Raw genomic sequence first — 19,882 nt, 5'->3', positions numbered from 1 at the left:
GATAGGGCATGATTTTAAAATCAGGCAAGGTGTGTATCAGGGTTATATCATTTGACCAAGTATTCAGTCTGTATTCTGAGCAAATGCTCTGAGAAGTGACTATATGAAGATGAATGTAGCGTCAGGATTGGAAGAAGACTCATTAACAACTTCTGATATGACACAGACTTGCTTGGTAAAAGCAAAGAGTACTTGAGACGGTTACTGAAGAAGATCAAAGACTACAGCCTTCAGTATGGATTACACCTCAGCATAAAGAAAATGAAAATCCTTACAACTGCACCTTACAACTGCACCAATGAGCAACATCATGATAAACAGAAAAAAGACTGAAATTATCAAGGATTTCATTTTACTTGGATCCACAATCAATGCCCCTGGAAACAGCAATCAAGAAGTCAAACAACTTATTATATTGGGCAAATATGTTGCAAGACCCCTCTTCAAATTGTTAAAAAACAAAGATGTCACTTTGAGGATTAAGGTGCACCTAATCAAAGCCATGGTATTTCATTCATCTCATATGCACATGAAAGCTGGACAATGAATAAGGAAGACCGAAGAAGAATTGATGTCTCTGAATTATGATATTGGTGAAGAACATTGAATATATATTGACTGACAGAAGAACAAACAAGCTTGCCTTAGAAGTGCATCCAGAATGCACCTTAGAAGCAAGGATGATGAGACATCATCTCACTTCCTTTGGACATGTTACTAGAAGGGACCAATTCCTGGAGAAGGACTTCATGCTTGGTAAAGTAGAAGGTAAGTGAGAAAGAGGAAGACCTTTAATGAGATAGGTTGATGTAGTGGCTGCAGCAATGGGCTTGACTGTGAGACTGTGAGGATGGTGTAGGACTGGGCAGTGTTTCATTCTCTTGTACATACAGTTGCTATGAGTTGGAACTGACCTGATGTCACCTCACAACAAAAATAGCAACAGTACAACCCTAACAAACTATCACAAATTGAGTTGCTTATCAGAACAGACATTTATTGTTCTGGAGTCTAGGATTTTGAACTTAAGGTGTTGACAAGGTTAATTCCTTCGGGAGGCTCTAAGGGAGAATCTCCTTTTCTCTCCTAGCTACTAGTGATGGCTGGCATTCTTGGTGTTCCTTGGCTTGTAGATGCATCACTCCAGTCTCCACCTCTGTCTTCATATGTCTGCCTTCTGTCTGTGTCTCTTCTCCACTTTTTTAAGGACACCGCTCAAATTGGATTGTTGTTTTGTTGTTATGTGCCATCGAGTTGGACCCAACTCATAGCGACCCCTCCTTGGGTTTCCAAGGCAGTATCACTACGGAAGTAGATTGTCCCATCTTCCTTCCGAGGAGTGGCTGGTAGGTTTGAACCACCAGCCTTCTGGTTAGCAGTCAAGTGCCTTAGGCACTAAGCTACCATATCCCAGTATGACCATATGTTAACTGATAACATCTTCACAGACTCTGTTTCCAACAGTCACATTCACAGGCACTGGGGGTTAGGACTTCAAACTGTCTTCTGGAGGATACTATTCAGTCTGTAATAGTGGGTAGTGCTTCATCATGCCACTTTCGTTCTGAAGTACATATTCGGTTTCCACATTTCTCTGTGATTATAGCCTAACTGATCCACCCGGACTGCTAGCTGTCAACCTCAGAGTTTGATGTTGTTGACCTGCAGAGAGAGTTGGGAGAATGGGCTAACTTGAATTTCCATCTTTTTTTTTTTTTCAAAAATTGAAATAACACACATGAACCCACAAAACTTGTGGTCAGCTGCTACATGTGCACTTTGGTGACACTGATTACATTCTTCAAGTTGTGCAACCATCTCTGCTGTTTTTTTCCAAATTATAACATACTTTCAGTGGACTGTAAGCACAAGTCCCTTCTCTCCTTTTGTCTCTTTGATATTCCATTTTTTCACATTCACTGACTCTATTGGCCCAACAACCCTTATCCTATGCCAAAAAGAAACAGATGGGAGTTTGCTAGCCTTTTTTTTCCCCCAGTTGTATTGGGTGAAAGTTTACAGAGCAAATTGGTTTTCCATTCAACAGTTTAAACACATTTTATTTTGTGATGTTGATCGCAATCCTTACAATGTAACAGCCCCTTCCCTCTTTCTCTCTGTGTTTACCGTTTCCTTTCATCCTCCTTTCCTGTGTCCCTTCCTGCCTTCTGAGCTTTATTGCTGAGAAAGTGCCGCCCTTTTGATCTCATATGGTTGATTATTCTAATGAATGCACACTTCCCTGGTGTCATTATTCACCTTATAGGCCTGTCTATTGTTCTGCTGAAAGTTGAGCCACAGGGTTGAGTTTGGTTTTGCTAGTCGTTTTGAAACCCTTTACTCATCTCTGTACTCCAGGCTGGAAGATGACACTTTGCAGTTGAATGAATAGAATTGCATAAATGCCCAATGCAACCCCTCACAACCAGGGACGCTACTGAAGAAGTTAGGTTTCTCGGTGAAAGAAACCCAAGTTCTTAGTCTGAGTTGAACATGTACTTTGCAGTCTACGCCTGGGGCACCAGGGCACACACGATCCCTTATCCACAGATCCAGTGCTCTGAAACCCACCTCTTTCCTTTTTTCTTTTCCTAATCAGTGGTGAAACTTGACCTCAACTATCATGAAGCTGTTTGCTGTGACTGTTTGTAAATTGTACTGCTGCTAGTTGCCATTGAGTTGGCTCAAACTCCTGGCAACCCCTTGTACAACAGAATGAAACGCTGTCTGGCCCCATGCCACCCCCATGATCATTGGTGTGTTTGATCCCTTGTTCTGACCTCTGTGTCAGTCCATCTTATTGAGGGCTTTCTTTGCTTTTACTAGCCATCCACTTCACCAAACATGATGTTCCCTTCCAGCACTTGGTCTTTCCTGATGATGTAGTCAAACTAAAAATATTCTGTTGTGATCCATAAGATTTTCATGGGTTAAATTTTGGAAGTGGATCCCTGGGCCTTTCTTCCTGGTCTTAGTCTGGAAGCTCTGCTGAAACCCTGGATGACCCTGCGGGCATTTGAAATACCAGTGGCATAGCTTCCAGCATCAAGTAACATGCAAACACAGCTGACACAGTATGACAGGCAGATGTGTGGTGGATGAGTCATGCTGCAGATCTGTTAACGTACTTGCCGTCAGTGCTCCTCAGGCACCACTGGGAGTATTCCGTAATACGCAGCATGTGCACTGTATTATGTCTCTAAAATTCTCATATCTTCACATTTCAAAACAATCTGACCCCATGGGTTTCAGATAAGAACTTACGTACCTACATTTATTTCAGTCACTTAGTCAGAAGTCTCCCTACTCAGCACTGCAGGGTGGGGCAGGCCACCTGTGATAATTGAGCAGATATGGCCCAGTCCCTTGTATCCTTAGCCCCAGTTTGGGAACACCTGCAGGGTTGGGTGTAAACCCAGATTTCTCAATTGTCCATCCTTGACATATTTACCGAATTTCTCTGAACAGTTGTAGTATATCCCCAGGCTGAACTGTGAACTGGGTTTACAGTTGGCTTGCAATAGGCATTTTTGGAATGGGTAGATGGGTGAATAGATTGCAGATTGAGCTGGATGGTGGATGGATGGATACATGGATGAATGGGTGGGTAGATAGGGAATTGATATAGGTAGTGGATGAGGGTGGCTATGTGGATGGGAGATGAGTGGATGGGAGCCGGCAGGTATGTGAAAGAGTGAAAGGCTGGGGTGAAGCCTGTCTTTTCCAATATACTTCCCTGCTTATGGATCACCATAGGTCAGGTCTTGTTAATAAAATCCACTGTGAACAATTCTCAACAACAAAATAAAATTTTGTTTTTAATAAAAGAGCAATTCCAAGGAAATGACAAATTTTTGAGTTGCATCATATATTTCTAGAAATAGCTGTTGGCCAAAGCTTAGTAAAATTTAGGTCAGGCCAGTTTTGCTGTTCTCCCAGGATCCTACTTAAGTCTTTTGAGTCTTTCCCATATTTCTTCTGTGGAATGCCAAGTTCTTCAAAACCATTTTGTCTTCTGTACAGGGAAAGGTATTTGTTCCGTTTTACTCATGGGAAAACTAAGGCACTTTGTTGTTGTTGTTGTTGTTGTTATGTGCCGCCGAGTCGGCCCCGACTCATAGCGACCCCTCCTTGGGTTTCCGAGGCAGTATCACTACGGAAGTAGGATTGCCCAACCTTCTTTCCGAGGAGTGGCTGGTGGGTTTGAACCACCACCAGCCTTCTGGTTAGCAGTCAAGCGCCTTAGGCACTATGCTACCAGAGCTCTGGGATAGGACAAAACTGGCCCAAGATTCTTTGTCAAGGTTTGATCTGACTTAGGTTTGGAGTTTTCTGTCCTGTCTGAAAGTTGGAGTTTTCAAAGTGAGTCTCTAAGGCTCCCAAGAGGTATCTTTCATCATTTATGGAAAATCCATCAGGGATGGCCAAAAAAAGGCCCAAATCAATTGTTGTTGAGTCAATTCCGACTTGGAGTGAACCCAGGTGTGCAGAGTAGAACTGTTCCATAAGGTTTTCAAGGCTGTGATCTTTTGGAAGCTGCATGTCAGGTCTTTGTTCCAAGGCACCACTGAGTGGGTTTGGTTAGCAGTCGAGTGCTTAACCATTTGTGCCACCCCAAGGGCTCCCTGGTTTATCATCCTGACTGTACTTTATTTACATTCCTTTGTTGTTGAGAATATACATAGCAAAACATACACTGATTCAGTAGTTTCTACATATTCAATTCAGTGACATTAGTTACATTCTTTGAGTTGTACAACCATTCTCATCCTCCTTTTCTTAACATAAACTCAGTGTCCCCTAAGATTCCTTTCTGATCTTTTGAGTTGCTGTTGTCACTTTGATCTTATATAACCTTACACTGCCTTAAGTCAATTCTGACTCATAGTGAATTCCGTAGAATTTTCAAGGCTGTAAATCTTTACAGAAGCAGACGGCTTCATCTTTCTTCCAGGGTGCAGCTGGTGGGTTTGAATTGCTGACCTTTTACTTAGCAGCCAAATGCTTTAAGCATTGCACTACTCCTTTTGATCCTATATAGATAGTTCTTAAAAGAGCATAATACTCAAAGCAGACATTTTTTTTTTTTTGTTAGTTAAGCCAAACTATTATTTGGTTTCAAGAAGACTTCAGGGATATGTTTGGACTAAGTTTTAAAGATTATCTCAGGACAGTAGTTTCAGGGGTTAATCTAGCCTCCATGGCTCCAGAAAGTCTGGAGTCCATGAGAATTTGAAATTCTGGTCTACATTTCCGCACTTTTGATCAGGATTCTTCTATAGAATTTTTGATCAAAATCTTTAGTAATGGTTGTCAGGCACCATCTAGTTCTTCTGGTCTTGTGGCAAAGGAGGCAGTTGTTATAGAAGTAATTAGACGCACGCCGCATGTCCTCCTCCTGTTCCTGACTCTTGTTCTTCCTGTGTTGCTCCAGGTAAATAGAAACCAGTTATTTGCCTTGGGTGGCCACTTGCAAGCTTTTAAGACCCTGTACACTATGCAACCAACTAGGAGGTAGAACAGAAGCATTAAATGTGCCAGTTGGCCAATTAACCAGGCTAGTCTATGGAATTGTGACCCTAAACCTCCAAAGCAAGGAACCAAATCCTGTGAAGTTTTTGGTCATACATAAGTAGGCTCAGCAGCTACTTTTGTTGTTATTGTTGTTGTAAATACTTCTATCGCATAACTTTTGCCAGTTCATCTTTTTATAGGTATACAACTTACTGGTAGCAATTACAATAATTGGCTGTGCAACCCTACCCTTAATGTAATTTTTCCATCACTGATAACTCTCTTTTCCTCACTCCCTGCCATCCCTGGTAACCACTGGTAGACTTTGGTCTCTGTACGTTTGCCTTTTCTTGTCTTTTTATATAAGGGAGATCATACAATATTTGTCCTTTTGTGACTGATTCATTTCACTCAGCATAATGTCTTCCAGCTCTATCCATATCGTAGCATGTATCAAGGCTTCATTTCTCCTGTTGGCTGAGGAGTAGTCTATTGTATGTATGTACCACATTTTGTTTATCCTTTCATCTATTGATGGGTATTTCAGTTGTTCCCACCTTTTAGCTTATTCAAATACTGCTGCAGTGAACTTGGTGGATAAGTCTCTGTTTGAGTCTTTGCTTTCATGTCTTTTGGGTATATACCTAGGAGTGGAATTGCTAGGTCATAAGGTAGTTATATTTTTAACTTTTTGAGGAACCATTACACTCTTTTCCACAATGGCTATACCATTTTGCATTTCCTTAAGCAATAGATAAGGATTCCAGTTTCTTCACACATAATTTGTTACTGGATTGTCTTTGTGTTGTTAAGTTGCCAAAGCTGTGTATATATTTTGGTCATTAGATTCTTTCTGGCTTTGTGGTTTCTGAAGATATTCTCCCAGTTAGTAGCTTTTCTTTTCTCTTTTCTGATAGTCTTTTGATGAACAAAAGTTTAAATTTTCATGAGCTGCCATTTATTTATTTTGTCTTTTGCTGTTTCTGCTTTTGTTATTATATGAGATAATCCATTCACAAAAGCTAGACCCAAAAGTGTTGCCCCTGCTATTTCTTCTAAGAATTCTAAGGCTTTCATTTGCACGTTTAGGTTGTAATCCATTCTGGATTTGTTTTTGTGTATAATGTGAGGCATGGATCCTGTTTCATTTTTCTGCATTTGGAAATCCAGTTTTCCCAGCACCAGTGGCATAGTGCCTAAGGCATTTGACTGCTAACCAGAAGGCTGGCAGTTCAAACCCACCAGCCACTCCTCGGAAGGAAGGTTGGGCAATTACTTCTGTAGTGATACCACTTTAGAAACCCAAGGAGGGGTTGCTGTGAGTCGGATCCGACTCCCAGCAGTGAGCTTGCTTTTTTTGGGTTTTTATTTATTGAAGAGATGTTTTTTTCCCCATTGAATAGCCTTAGCATCCTTGTCAGAAATCATTTGACCATAGGTATATGGGTTTATTTCCCTTCTTTCATCTTTAATTCTCAGCGTCCTTCCTTCCTATCTCCTTGGGCCTCCTGCTCTTCTATTTTCTGTGTTTGTGTCTGGAATCTTGAATCCCATTTCCTTGTGCTTCCTTATTCAGCACGTCCTTCTAAATGCAGGGCGATACTGCCCACAGAACAGCAGCAGCCATGACCATGTGGCTAATGCTGTAGTTCAGGAGAATTACTTGGCCCACATGGTGATGGAGTAACTTTACGTGTTTTTAGATCAATGCCACATTTTTCCGTATTGCTGCTCAGCTGTCTTCGTAGTCTCTCTCTCTCTAGCTCTGTCCTGGGTTGCTTGGCCACAGACCCTCCCTCCTTTTCTTTCCCTTGGCTGCTGGTCAGAGCAAGCCCTGGCTGCCAAGGGGACTCCTCATTGGTGTGCAAGTCCTTGCTCATGACTCTCGTTGTCCGAATGTGATCCCCCACCCTCTCTTTCCAGCCTACTTCCCAGGTCCTGTGCATCTTATCCCTACCTGTGCCCACCAGCCAGCAGGGAGGCTGAGCACCATGGCACTGCCCCTTCCCGCTGGCTTGGGCATAGATGTCTGGTGCTTGCTCGGTCACTTGAGCAGAAGGGAAGCATGTGGGTAGAGAAGGAGCCTGGCCAGTTCCCAAGAGCCTTGGCTAGAATGAAGAGAGGCTTATGGGAGGTGCAGTTACTGTGTCCTGATCCTCCAGCAGGGATCCTAGGAGCCAAGACAAGAACAGACCCTGGTCCAGGGCCTTCTTTTTCTAAAAAAGGGAGTGTCAGGATTTATGTGTATATAAGATATAAAACATACATACAACATGTAGGATAGGGAGCAGGCCATGCTGTGTGTCTCTAGAGGACAGAGTGAGAAGCAGTGGGTTGAAGATACAAGGAGGCTTTAGCTCATCCTAAGGGGAGCAACCTTTCTTATTGACAGGCTGCCCAACATAGGGACAGGCTGCCAGAGTGGTGGTGGGGGTCGGAGCTGGAGGTGGACCAGCAAAGTCTGAGTTAGAGATGGGCTAAGTGGCCCTTGGCGTGACAGTATAGCTAACATTTAATGATGCTGCCACGGGAAGCAAAGCAGTACAGTGGTCACCAGAACACCCTCTGGTGTCAGATTTAACTGGGTTCAGAATGTGGATTTGCAGCTTATTCACTCTGTGACTGCAGGCAAGCCAAATAATCTTCCTGTGCCTCAGTTTCCCTATCTGTGAAATGGGGATAATGATAATGCTTACCTCATAGGGTATAATGAGGATGGTATAAGTTAATACATATAAAGGGCTTTGAGGAGTATCAACATATAGGAAAGGACTATGTATTAGCCAGCCACTATAGCATTTTACCTGTTTTACCCCATTTCCTCCTTACATCAACCCTATAAACAGACCATGTCATTATCCCCATTATACAGATGAAGAAGCTGAGGCACAGAGAGGTGAATTGCTCAGGAGGTACCTGAGGTGGGATTGAGTGGTCTGGCTCTACTGGCTTCTGGCAGCTCTGGGATCTGGCTGGGGGCTACTCAGGGGCTGTACCCGCAGGTCCTGGGGATGGCGACTGGGCCACTGAGACTGCGAAGGTACTCTGCCAGGGATCTTTGCCATAGCCCTTCCGGAGCGGGCCTGTCTAGTCCTGTCGGGAATGGGAACAATGAGGACTGTGTTTCTAATGAGGCCAGTTGTTGCTCTGCACCCAGTGTTGAGGAGAGGGCGGGGTGCTCAGGTCCCTGTAGCTTCCTTGGCTCCAGTGCTGGCTCCCGCTAGAACAGATCATTTGCTGTGTCACAGCCAGCTCTGGGTGTGCCAGCTGGGCTCCCTCAGAGGAGACGTGGTGGCTTGCAGAGGGATCTGCCCCTCTCATGTGCCCAGCCCAGGGGTTCCTTTGTGCCTCAGTCTGGCACAGATGTGGCCTCCAGTGCTGGTCCTTGCTGGCCCTCTGCTGGGCCCTCACCAGTGTGGTTTGGCATTCCTCTCAGGCTCCATATGGTGCCCTCCCCTGTCAGCTTTGGACTCAAAAACGTCTGCTGTAGTCACAGAGCCCACACTCTCATACCGTACCTCACACTTCACGTGGCAAGACGTGATGCAAAAGAGGACACAAGAAAGTGATTCACTATCTATGACTGGCCCGTGCCTGAACTTGGCTGGAGCAGTGGATGAACTAATTGGCTGAAGCTACTCAGAGCCCACCCCTGGTATTTAGAGGATGCCACTGGGTTCCCCAGAACAAATTCTTGGCCTTTTTGCTAAAGAAAGAGAAAGCCAGGGAGATGACCACTGAATACCCCAAAGGTGACCCCCACAGGGAGCAGCTCCATCTGCAGCCCTGTCAGCTGGAGAAGACACTCACCTTTTCTAAGCTGGGAAGTGGCACTATTTCCTGGCTGCCTCCCCAAGGAGTTGGTATCTCTCTGATAGGGTGATGGATGTGAAAGTCCATAGAGAGTGCAGCATAAAGGTTGTGTAAATGATAGAGATTATCATATTCATATTCTGCTCATTTCTGCTTGGGGTCTTTCTTGTTATCTATACCCTGACTGGATCCTGGTATTGCCCTCACTGCCAGGCAGTCTTCCCTGCCTGCTCCTGCTCAGAGGTGCTCTTCTCCCATTGCCCTCTTGAGGTTTAGGTGTGCTGTGTGGATGACCCACCTTTTCTGGAATTGGCCTCTAGTCCCTCTGTGCCCCTGTGGTATAATCAAATAAGTGCCTGGTCTTGTCTTCTAATGAGACTATCACTTTGTGAGGGGAGAGGTGGTGCCTTCTCTCCTTTTGTGACTCTCCTATTTGTCACGGCGATTCACCTGGCACTGGGTATGTAAGAAGAACTTGACAAATGACTGGTGTGCTTGTCTTCCACAGGTTTGAGAAGATGGTTAGTGGCATGTACATGGGGGAGCTGGTTCGACTGATCCTGGTCAAGATGGCCAAGGAGGGCCTCTTATTTGAAGGGCGGATCACCCCGGAGCTGCTTACCAAAGGGAAGTTCAACACCAGTGATGTGTCAGCCATCGAAAAGTACGTACCATCCCCTTGGGGCTTTCTGAGGTGGTGGGGGAAAAGTAATTAAGAGATCCCTTTTACCTCTTTAGTCCTGACTTAGTGGGCTTACCCCCAAGAGTGTATATATATGCATATTATAATAAAGACTGCCTCAAAAAACATCATCCCACAAGGGCAGATTTTTCAAGCATTCTCTTTAAAATCAGGACCAAGATGACATTAACTAGTTCTTTTCAGCATAGTACTAGAAGTCTTAACAAATGTTAAGGAAAAAAGAAGATATTAAAGGCAGAGTAAATAGGTAGGTAGGTAGATGGATAGAAAGAAAAAGAGAGAAATAGAAATATCTTTTTTTGCAGATGATAATCATCTTTATGGAACATGCCTAATAAACCACAGATCAAACCAAACCACACTCACTGCCATCAAGTTGATTCTGACTCATTTTGACCCCCATTGGGTTTGTGAGGTGGTAAATCTTTACAGAAATAGATCACCCCATCTTCCTTCTGTGAAGGAGTGGATTTGAACTGCCAACTTTCTGGTTAGCAGCCAAATGCCTTAGCACTGTGCCACTAAAACTCCTAAACCACAGATAAGTGAATAGAAATAAGAGGTTAGCATGATGTCTGGAGATAAGATACAAAAGTCAGTTGTATTTCTCTATATAGGCAAGAATTAAAACATCTTTTTAAGTAAAGTTTCTATTTTGGAATAGTTTTAGAGCTACAGGAAAGCTGTGATCATAGTACATAGAGTACATAGAGTACATAGTGTACATAGTACATAGTACATACATGCCCGTCATCCAGTTTTCCCTCTTGTTAACATCTGACCTGACTTAGGTACAAAGGCAGTCCCTGGGTTAAGGAAGAGATCCGTTCTAAATTGTGTCTTTAAGAATTTGTAGGTAAGTCAGAACAGGTGCATAGGGTTCTTATTTAGCCTTTAATGCAAGAAAGGGTGTTAGGTGTGATAATGCCATTGAAGTTTGTGTGTGTGTGTTTTGTTGGCAACAAAGCCTTTTCAGCGATTCAGAAGCTGCACACCATAAGCTGGACACTTGTAACCCGGGAACTTCTCTCTGTGTGTGTATATGTGTGTCTATCTATCTATATACTTAAAGACACCGTTTACAAGAGAAACAAAATTATAAGGTACCTCAGAATGAATCAATCTAACAAAAAATATACAAAACCTGTATAACCAAACGAAACCAAACTCACTGCCATCGAGTCGTATCCGACTCATAGCGAACCCTCCTTGGGTTTCCAAGGCAGTATCACTATGGAAGTAGATTGCCCAACCTTCTTTCCAAGGAGTAGCTGGTGGGTTTGAACCGCCAGCCTTCTGGTTAGCAGTCAAATGCCGTAGGCACTAAGCCACCAGAGCGCCCCAAAACCTGTATACAGAAGATGTAAATTTCAACACTTCATAGACCCCAAGAGTGGGAGATATCCTTGAGCTTGCTGGGCACAGAGCCCTGGTGTGGAGGGAGCTGTTTCTCCAACTCTGTCAGAGGCTGTATGGTCTGGAGCATATCTCTTCATGTACCTGGCGAGTTATAACCCAGCTCAGTAGTGTTTTTCCTACTACCCAGTATTTCTTACGGAGAAGAATCTGCTCATGCTCTTCTGTTTGACTGTTTTAGTCCCATGACCATTGAGCCTTAATGCTTGGCACTGTTTGATGTAATTCTTATCTGATATAGTGTTGACCTCTAACCTCTAACAGGAATAAGGAAGGCCTCCACAATGCTAAAGAAATCCTGACTCGTCTGGGAGTAGAACCATCTCATGATGACTGTATTTCAGTCCAGCACGTGTGCACCATTGTCTCATTCCGCTCAGCCAACCTGGTGGCTGCAACGTTGGGCGCCATCTTGAACCGCCTTCGTGATAACAAGGGCACACCCAGACTGCGGACCACGGTTGGTGTCGACGGGTCTCTTTACAAGACACACCCACAGTGAGTCTGCCCTTTGCTATAATTGCTGCTCAATACCCATCTGGGCTAAAGACCTTCTCCAGAGGTCAGACTTTTGCACCCAGCAAGCATTTTTGGCAGACAAGGCCATATGTACTTCTGGGCAGAAAGCTCAGATGCCATTTTAGTAATAAGTACCCAAATGACTTGAGATGCAACCAAGTAACTGCCGAGGAGAGCACTGGTAATTCCTTTGTCAGTGATAATCATTCCTTTGTTGTCAATCTGAATTAAGAAATATGTGTTGCCTGCTTGAGAAGAGTCTGGCCCTCTGCTGATTCTCACTGGTGTTACTTATGTACTTGTCATCTCTCTATATTGCACAAGTCTTATTAGAAATTTCTGTATCTGCCAGAAGTGCTGGGTGGAATGTGTCTGTATCTTAAATTCCTTTGCTTGTCCACATATCATCAGTGACCTTCATCCTCATTATATGATTGGTCAAGTGTGCCGTGCCCACCTTCTTGTGTTTGAAAATCCCATTAAAATTTCTCAGAGCCATAGACATGACTGTTTTAAATGGGCAACTTATTGATACTTTGTGTCAGAGAGCTGAAGAGAAGTTAAGCTGTAAGTAGTTCATGGATTTGGGGGTAAGAAAACCAAGGAATTGCAACATCATATTTTTTAAAAATGATAACTTTGGTAAGGTCTTATTTCAGAAGTGATATATATATATATATATATTCAATATAGAAACTTCAGGTAGTTCAAAACATTACAAAGAATAGAAGCCATTCTTCATTCCATTCTCTAATGCTGACCACTGTTCAGGTTTGGGGTTTCTCTCCCTGACTGCTTTTTTGGCAGGCAGCCTCCATACCTGCAACAGACTACAAACTTTGAGGTCATTCTATGTCACACTGAGTTCTTTCTGAAAGTCTTTTTCAAGCCACTAAGAAATAGCCAGACCCTTGGGGGAGGGTGGATAAGCCCAAGTCAGAATTAGAAGGAAGAGAGATTATTTATGGAGCCCTTACTCAGCTCTAATTACTAATCTTAGAGTTATACTTAACTCATTAATTCCCACCTCATCACTGTCAACCTGATACCGTCACCCTCATTCACTCCCAGGTTAAGTAACAAGCTCAGGGTTACCTGATTCAGATGCGGTGGGGCTCACACTTGTGTCTGGATCTGTCTGGTTTTCAGGCCCTGCTGTTGATGACTGTGCTGTGTTGTCTTCCTGTCATGTGGAAGACAAAGTCTTTTTGGACTCGGAATTTTCTGTATTTGATACACTCATATAATAATGATCTTCTCTTTTAATATGTGATTATGGATGATTTCCTTTTCCCCAATCTACATTTGCTAACTTTCCTACAGTGGACATATGACTTGTGTAATGAAAGTAGTAAGTGTAAGTGTAGAAAATGGAATTAAAATGTTGAAAAAGAAAAGGGTGCTGGAGATTTCCTGCAAATGGCTTAGTCCAACTCTTGAGGCTTGCCCATCCCTCTGTCCCACACCCCAGGTATTCCCGGCGTTTCCACAAGACCCTGCGGCGCTTGGTTCCTGACTCCGACGTGCGTTTCCTGCTGTCGGAGAGTGGCAGTGGCAAGGGGGCCGCCATGGTGACCGCCGTGGCTTACCGCCTGGCTGAGCAGCACCGGCAGATTGAGGAGACCCTGGCCTACTTCCGCCTTACCAAGGAAATGTTGATGGAGGTGAAGAAGCGGATGCGGAATGAGATGGAGTTTGGGCTGAAGAAGGCGACGCATGACGCAGCCACCGTCAAGATGCTTCCCTCCTTTGTCCGGAGCACTCCAGACGGGACCGGTGAGGGCCCTATTGGGGGCTGACATCCCCTCATGCTCTTACCAGTGACCCAGTCACAGTGGGTTGGGGGCGAATGGATCCTCTGGTGGATGAATTTGCTCTTGGTATGTACGATTTTGGCAGGAGCTGTAAACTAGCTCAAACCTCTGTTCCGTTTTTACCGCTGACTTGCCCTGGTTAAAGGAACTCTGGTGGTACGGTGGTTAAAACACTTGACTGCTAACCAAAAGGCCAGCAGTTTAAACCCACTAGCCATTCTGTGGGAGAAAGATGAGGCAGTCTGTCTCTGTAAAGATTTACAGTCCTGGAAACCCCATGGGAGCAGTTCAGCTCTGTCCTGTAGGGTTACTATGAGTTGGAATTGACTTGACGGCAGTGGGTTTGGTTTGGGGCCTCCCCGGTGAGCACCATCTCCCAGCCATGCTTTGAATCAGAAACCCATATAATTGCAGTTGACTCTACTCATGGCGACCCCAAGTGTTAGAGAATCAAACTGCTCCATAGCATTTTCATGGACTGATTTTTCAGAAGTAGATCACCAATGCTCCGAGGTTTCTCTGGATGGACTCAAACTTACAACCTTTCTGTTAGTAGCCGAGCTCATTAACCATTTGCACCAAATGAGAAAGAGTTCTCAAAAGAAAGAAGCTGGGCAAATCCTACAGCACTGAGATTGTTCTAAGTTCTCTCAGAAACACTGTCAGCCAGGAAAAGGATTAGACACCCAGTGCCTGGATCCATGAGGAAGGAAAAAGTTTAACCCAGACCCTTCCTAAATCCTGACAGTATGTACATGAGGCAGACAGGGGCCTGGAGATTTGCATACCCAGGCAGATTGGAGAACAGAATCCAACCCTTAACAGTCATCTGGCAGTTCTCACTGGAGCTGAGCACTATGGGGAATCTGAAAGGCTTCTTGGGATGCTTGGAGTAATGAAATGTTCATGATATGAATAGGGCTGATGTGGAAGTTATTTATTATTGCTTTATAAACCTTCCTCAAACCTAGTAGCTTAAACCGCAACCATTGACTATTGCTCACAAGTTCCTGGCCCAGGATCAGCTGATGTTTACTCGCCTCGCTCCTGCTTGTGTCTGTGGTCAGCTGGGAGGATGATCCCAGGTGGCCTGCCTCATGTGTCTGGCAGTGGGCTCTCTGTCTACTGGGGTGGCAGGGGTACCTGGCCATTGGCCTCACACTCCAGCCAGCCACCAGGCTTGTTCATGTGGTGGCAGCAAGGTCCAGGAGGGAGAGTGGAGATGGCAAAACCACTTGGATATCTAGGCTGACTGGCATAGCTTTGCTCTGCCACAGTTTGTCGGCCAAATCAAGTTATATAAGGCCAGCCCAGATTCACTGGGGCAACAGATAATGGGCTCAGCTGCTAACTAGAAGGTTGGAGGTTTGAGTCCATCCAGAGGCAGAAGAAAGGCCTGGTGGTCTACTTCTGAAAAATCAGCTATTGAAAACCCTGCGGAGCACAGGTCCACTCTGTCACACATGGGCCCGCCATGAGTTGTCGTCAAGTCTATAGCAACTGGTAAATTCAGGGGAAGGAGAAACAGATTCCATATTTTGATGGATTGAACTACAAAATGATCCTGCAAAAAAGCATGGAAGCAGGGAAGGGAATGATAATGTCTGTTTTTATAAACAGTCCACACACTGACATCAATGGCTACTTTTCACATGAGGTATCCTCAGGACTTCACTGCCAGGTTTTCTTATTAACCTTGGTAAAGTTCGTTTGTTGTGACAAGTGGCTCTTGTCCTTCCAGTGTTGCTCAGTGGTTGGAAAGTGCATGGTGGTTAGTGACGTGGTGCCTACCCCTTCTCTGCACCTGGGCTGCCTGCTGGAGGAGGGGAAGAGGGGCCATGTCAGCCTGTGGAGGACTCGCAGCTTCCCCCTTGTATGTAGCATAGGGATTCTCACCCCGAAAGCCGGTTGCCAGCTGCTGAGGCGTTGAGCTGTTGTTGATGTTCCTTTTTTGTTTTTTGACATTCTTTATGTTCTTGGCTACAACAGAGAATGGTGACTTCTTGGCCCTCGATCTTGGAGGAACGAATTTCCGTGTCCTGCTGGTGAAAATCCGTAGTGGGAAGAGGAGGACAGTGGAAATGCACAACAAGATCTATGCCATTCCCATTGAAATCATGCAGGGCACTGGGGAAGAGGTGAGACGGTTCTACCTTTACACTACTGGGGGGAGGGGGTATGCACCACATGTGGTCAGTAGTAGCCTCGGTAGTCCCCAAAACCCACCATGTGGTACCATAGCTGAGCACTTGTGGCCTGAAGTATTGAGAGACCTTTCAGCTATGCCGGGCTTGTGGCACTCAAGTGGCTATGAAGATCCTGGAGAACGGGTCTTACTCTACGTATGTCAGGAATATATGTGTGTGTGTACATGTGTCTGTATACATTTGAGTGTGTATGTGCATGTGTGTGAATGTATATGTGTGTATGTGTATGTATATATGTGAGCGTATATGTATGTGTGTGTATGTGTATGCACGTGAATGGATGTGTCCATGTATATGAATGTGTGTGTGTGTACATGTACACAGATGTGTGAGTTTATGTGTGCACATGTGTTTGGGTATATGTGTGTGTGTATGTGTGTGTATGTGTATACATGTCCATGTGCTCTGAAAGTATGAAACCAGAGAGATCATGGGTAATGCCTTCTTTTCTCCTAAAGCTGTTTGACCACATCGTTTCCTGCATCTCTGACTTCCTGGACTATATGGGGATCAAAGGCCCCAGAATGCCTCTGGGCTTCACGTTCTCCTTTCCCTGCAAGCAGACAAGCTTGGATGCGGTGAGTCTCTTTCCTTCAGGCCTCAGACATTGGGCAGCACTGGCTCCCCTGTAGCCAGGGACGGCTCTTGAGGCCTCTTCTGTCCCTGTTTCATCCTTATATGTCTGGGACTAGCCCGCACGTCACAGTGGGTTGACTCAGGCTTTATTTCACATCCTCCATATGTCTTGGACTCTTCTCTACTTTGACCACTTAAATAAAGCATTCATCTCTTTTGGAAGCCTTCTGGTCCCTCGGGCAAAAAAAAAAAAAAATCTCACCTTTTTCTATGTTCCCTGTGCATTTGATTGTTGCCTTGATTGTAGCATTTCTTATACAATTATTTATGGCCATGCCTTTCTTTTTCCTATGTTGTAAGCTCTTTGAGCAAGGAAGGGCCTGTTACCCCCACACCTCCTACCCAGAATCTTATCCAAGGAGACATTTAGTAAATGTTGAACAAATGGCATGAGAAGGGGTACAGAATCAGGGCTTGAGTCTCTACTGAGTTCTAAGTGCTGGGTACAGAGCTGAAGGGTCTAGTTCCTGACCCAGAGACCCACAGTCTAATGGGAAAGCCACACCCTTGTACCACCAATAGCTCCTGCACCCCAGGCAGTTGAGGCTGAGGTCTGTGTAGGATATATTCCAGGCAGTAGAAAACAATTGTGCAGAGTCATGGAGGTAAGGCGGAGCCTATCCTGTTGGAAAAGCCTCAGGTAGCTTTGTGTGTCACAAGTAGGGTGTGGCCTGGGAGGAGGCCCTGGAGGTGGCCTCAGGTCACCTAGGGCCTTAGGCCAGGGTTTAAGGCATGTGATTCTCAGTTTGAGGAGAGCTAGGGGGGGTCTTTGTAAGCCAGTTAATCCAGTCTTTTTCTCCTTACTCCCTTTTGTTGTTATGTGCCCTCGAGTCAAACCTGACTCATAGTGACCCCTCCTTGGGTTTCCGAGGCAGTATCACTACGGAAGTAGGATTGCCCAACCTTCCTTCCGAGGAGTGGCTGGTGGGTTTGAACCGCCAGCCATCTGGTTAGCAGGGAAGTGTCTTAGCCACTATGCTACCAGAGCTCCCTACTCCCTTTTAGATCTCAGGAATTGGATACACAGGAACTTGTTTTTCACAGCTTTCAAAGGTCTAAGTGACTTTTGAAAGCAGTTTACTTATACTGTCACTTTGTACTCCTCATAGTGAGTACACACTCATAGCACTTTTTTCCTGGCAAGTGTACGCTGAAGAGTCCACATTGTTACTAAACATTTGCATTCCTTCATGTATGTTGTCAACAAACTTGTCTTCAGGGAGCTGGTTGGTTATCCCAAGTGCTAAGAATCAGAAGACTTAAGGTCTAGTCCTAGCACTGCCACTTGCTGAGTGAACTAGGACACGTCCATTAACCTTCCATACATCAGTTTCTCTCTCTCTAAAATGGGGCTGCAACTAGACTGGTGTGAGGACAGTGGGGAGAGGGTGAGCCCACGGAGAACTCTCTGTGCTTTATTGGTTTGTGCCTCAGCTGTCTGGGTACAAGCCTCGCTGTAAGTTCTCAGTAGACGTTGACTCAGGAGGGAGGGTGTAAAACTTTGTGTTCTACCTGGGAAGATTAATTATGCTTTACTGATGCCTTTCATATTTCAGGGTGTGTTGATCACCTGGACAAAAGGTTTTAAGGCAACTGACTGTGTGGGGCACGATGTAGCCACCTTACTAAGGGATGCGATAAAAAGGAGAGAGGTAACTATCAAAAATGTGTATTTTTAAATCTTTATTTTCTGTGGGGGCATTATAAAAATTATACTTGTTTGTTGTAAAGAATTTGAGCAATACAGAAACATACACATCCTAGTTAGTAAAAGGCTCCCATTTCTTTAATCTCCTGCTAGCAACAAAACCAGGGTTAATAGTTTTGTCCTGTGAAAGGATCATTTTGTTTAAGAAACGGGAACTCTTGGCTCATACAAATTGAAAAAGAGCAAAGCCGCCCTGGACAGACCAGAGCTGGCCTGGCCCTGTCCTTTTAGACCTTGGTACTGCTGGGAGCTGTCCTTGGTGTTCTTCTGTGGACCATAAACAATTACACAGAGCGCTAACATCAGATATGGCCGCTCTGTAACCATGATGGATTAAGACAAAAATAAGACCACTCCATAATCATGTCAGAACTCTGAACATTGTACAACCATCTATCCTGGCTAATATCGGTGATTGCTGCTTCTTTACCAATTACAGCCTTAGTCTTGCTACATTGCCCTGCCTTCTAGGTAAGATTTAGTAAGATACACAAAAAGAAAAAAAACCAAACCTGCTGCCATCAAGTCAGTTCTGAGTCACAGCAACCCTAGTTTCGTTTTCCAAGGCAGTAAATCTTCACAGAAGTAGATTGCCCCCATCTTCTTCCACGGAGCAGCTGGTAGGTTTGAATGGCCAGCCTTCTGCTTAGCAGTCATAAGTCTTAGGCACTGTGCCCCCAGAGCTCCTTAGTCAGATAGGCGGTCATATGTAATTGCCCCTGCTCCCTGACAGCACCCAATCCAGAGTGCAACCCCCTCCCCTAAACCAACACCACAAGCCCAAATCCTTGAAATTCTCGTATGTGCTTTCTGACTGAGATCCCCCACAGTGTCCGTGGCATGTGTTGCAGAGTCAGTAAGCCCAGCTTTGCTCACCTGCATCTGTGTTTCTGGTGGGCTTTGGCTGGAGGACATTGACAGAGTATAAAGTGAAAAATGTCAAAGGCTTCATTTCACTCATTAATTAATTAATGAGGGAAACAGTAAGAAGTAAGAACAAACAAACTACTCAGTTTAAAGGACAGTCCAAAGAGCAGACGAATATACAGGCAGTCAGGCATGCTGGAAGGAATGTGTGATGAATGACTTGGGCCGAGGTGCCAGTTGCACTTCCACCTGGCAAAATTTGTTTGTGTCTCTGTGGATAAGAATAACTTAATAATCGGTTTTCTACAACTTGAAAAATTGTAAAATAGCTCAAAAACAAGAAAGGCATATGGCCCTAAGATTCAGTGAACCTGGGATGGTAAGCTGAACAACATCTAATACTTCATTGAACAGATGTGGGTGGTCCATTTTTGCCCATCTCACTTTTAATGTTAGTGTGTATACTTCCAGCTTGCTTTCCATGCACACACACACATACACATTTTAAAAGATAGGAACTGTGCTGTATGTACTATATTACAACTTGCTTTTCTCATTTAATATGATACGGGATTTTTTCTTTTCACTACCTGTAGGCAGACCTCATTCTTTTTCCTGCCTTCACAAGTTCCCACGATATGCCTGAACCAAGGTTTCCATAACCCCTGTTGATCAATATTTGGGT

General features: G+C 44.5%; 1 protein-coding gene across 1 annotated transcript in view; it reads left to right on the top strand.

Annotated features, from left to right (window-relative positions):
• HK1 (hexokinase 1) overlaps positions 1-19,882 on the top strand; it is a 92,548-nt gene that overhangs the window by 54,899 nt on the left and 17,767 nt on the right. The window contains exons 8-13 of the mRNA XM_007940667.2: positions 9,836-9,991; positions 11,711-11,944; positions 13,437-13,741; positions 15,769-15,917; positions 16,445-16,564; positions 18,179-18,274. Coding sequence (XP_007938858.1) covers positions 9,836-9,991; positions 11,711-11,944; positions 13,437-13,741; positions 15,769-15,917; positions 16,445-16,564; positions 18,179-18,274 — 1,060 coding nt within the window. The remainder of the gene's footprint in view (positions 1-9,835; positions 9,992-11,710; positions 11,945-13,436; positions 13,742-15,768; positions 15,918-16,444; positions 16,565-18,178; positions 18,275-19,882) is intronic.

This window comes from Orycteropus afer, unplaced genomic scaffold, assembly GCF_000298275.1.
Source record: "Orycteropus afer afer isolate SDZICR_OR568_19922 unplaced genomic scaffold, OryAfe1.0 scaffold00070, whole genome shotgun sequence".
Lineage (NCBI taxonomy): Eukaryota > Metazoa > Chordata > Mammalia > Tubulidentata > Orycteropodidae > Orycteropus > Orycteropus afer.
The sequence above is the reverse complement of the archived record's forward strand: the minus strand, read 5'-3'. Positions and strand labels throughout refer to the sequence as shown.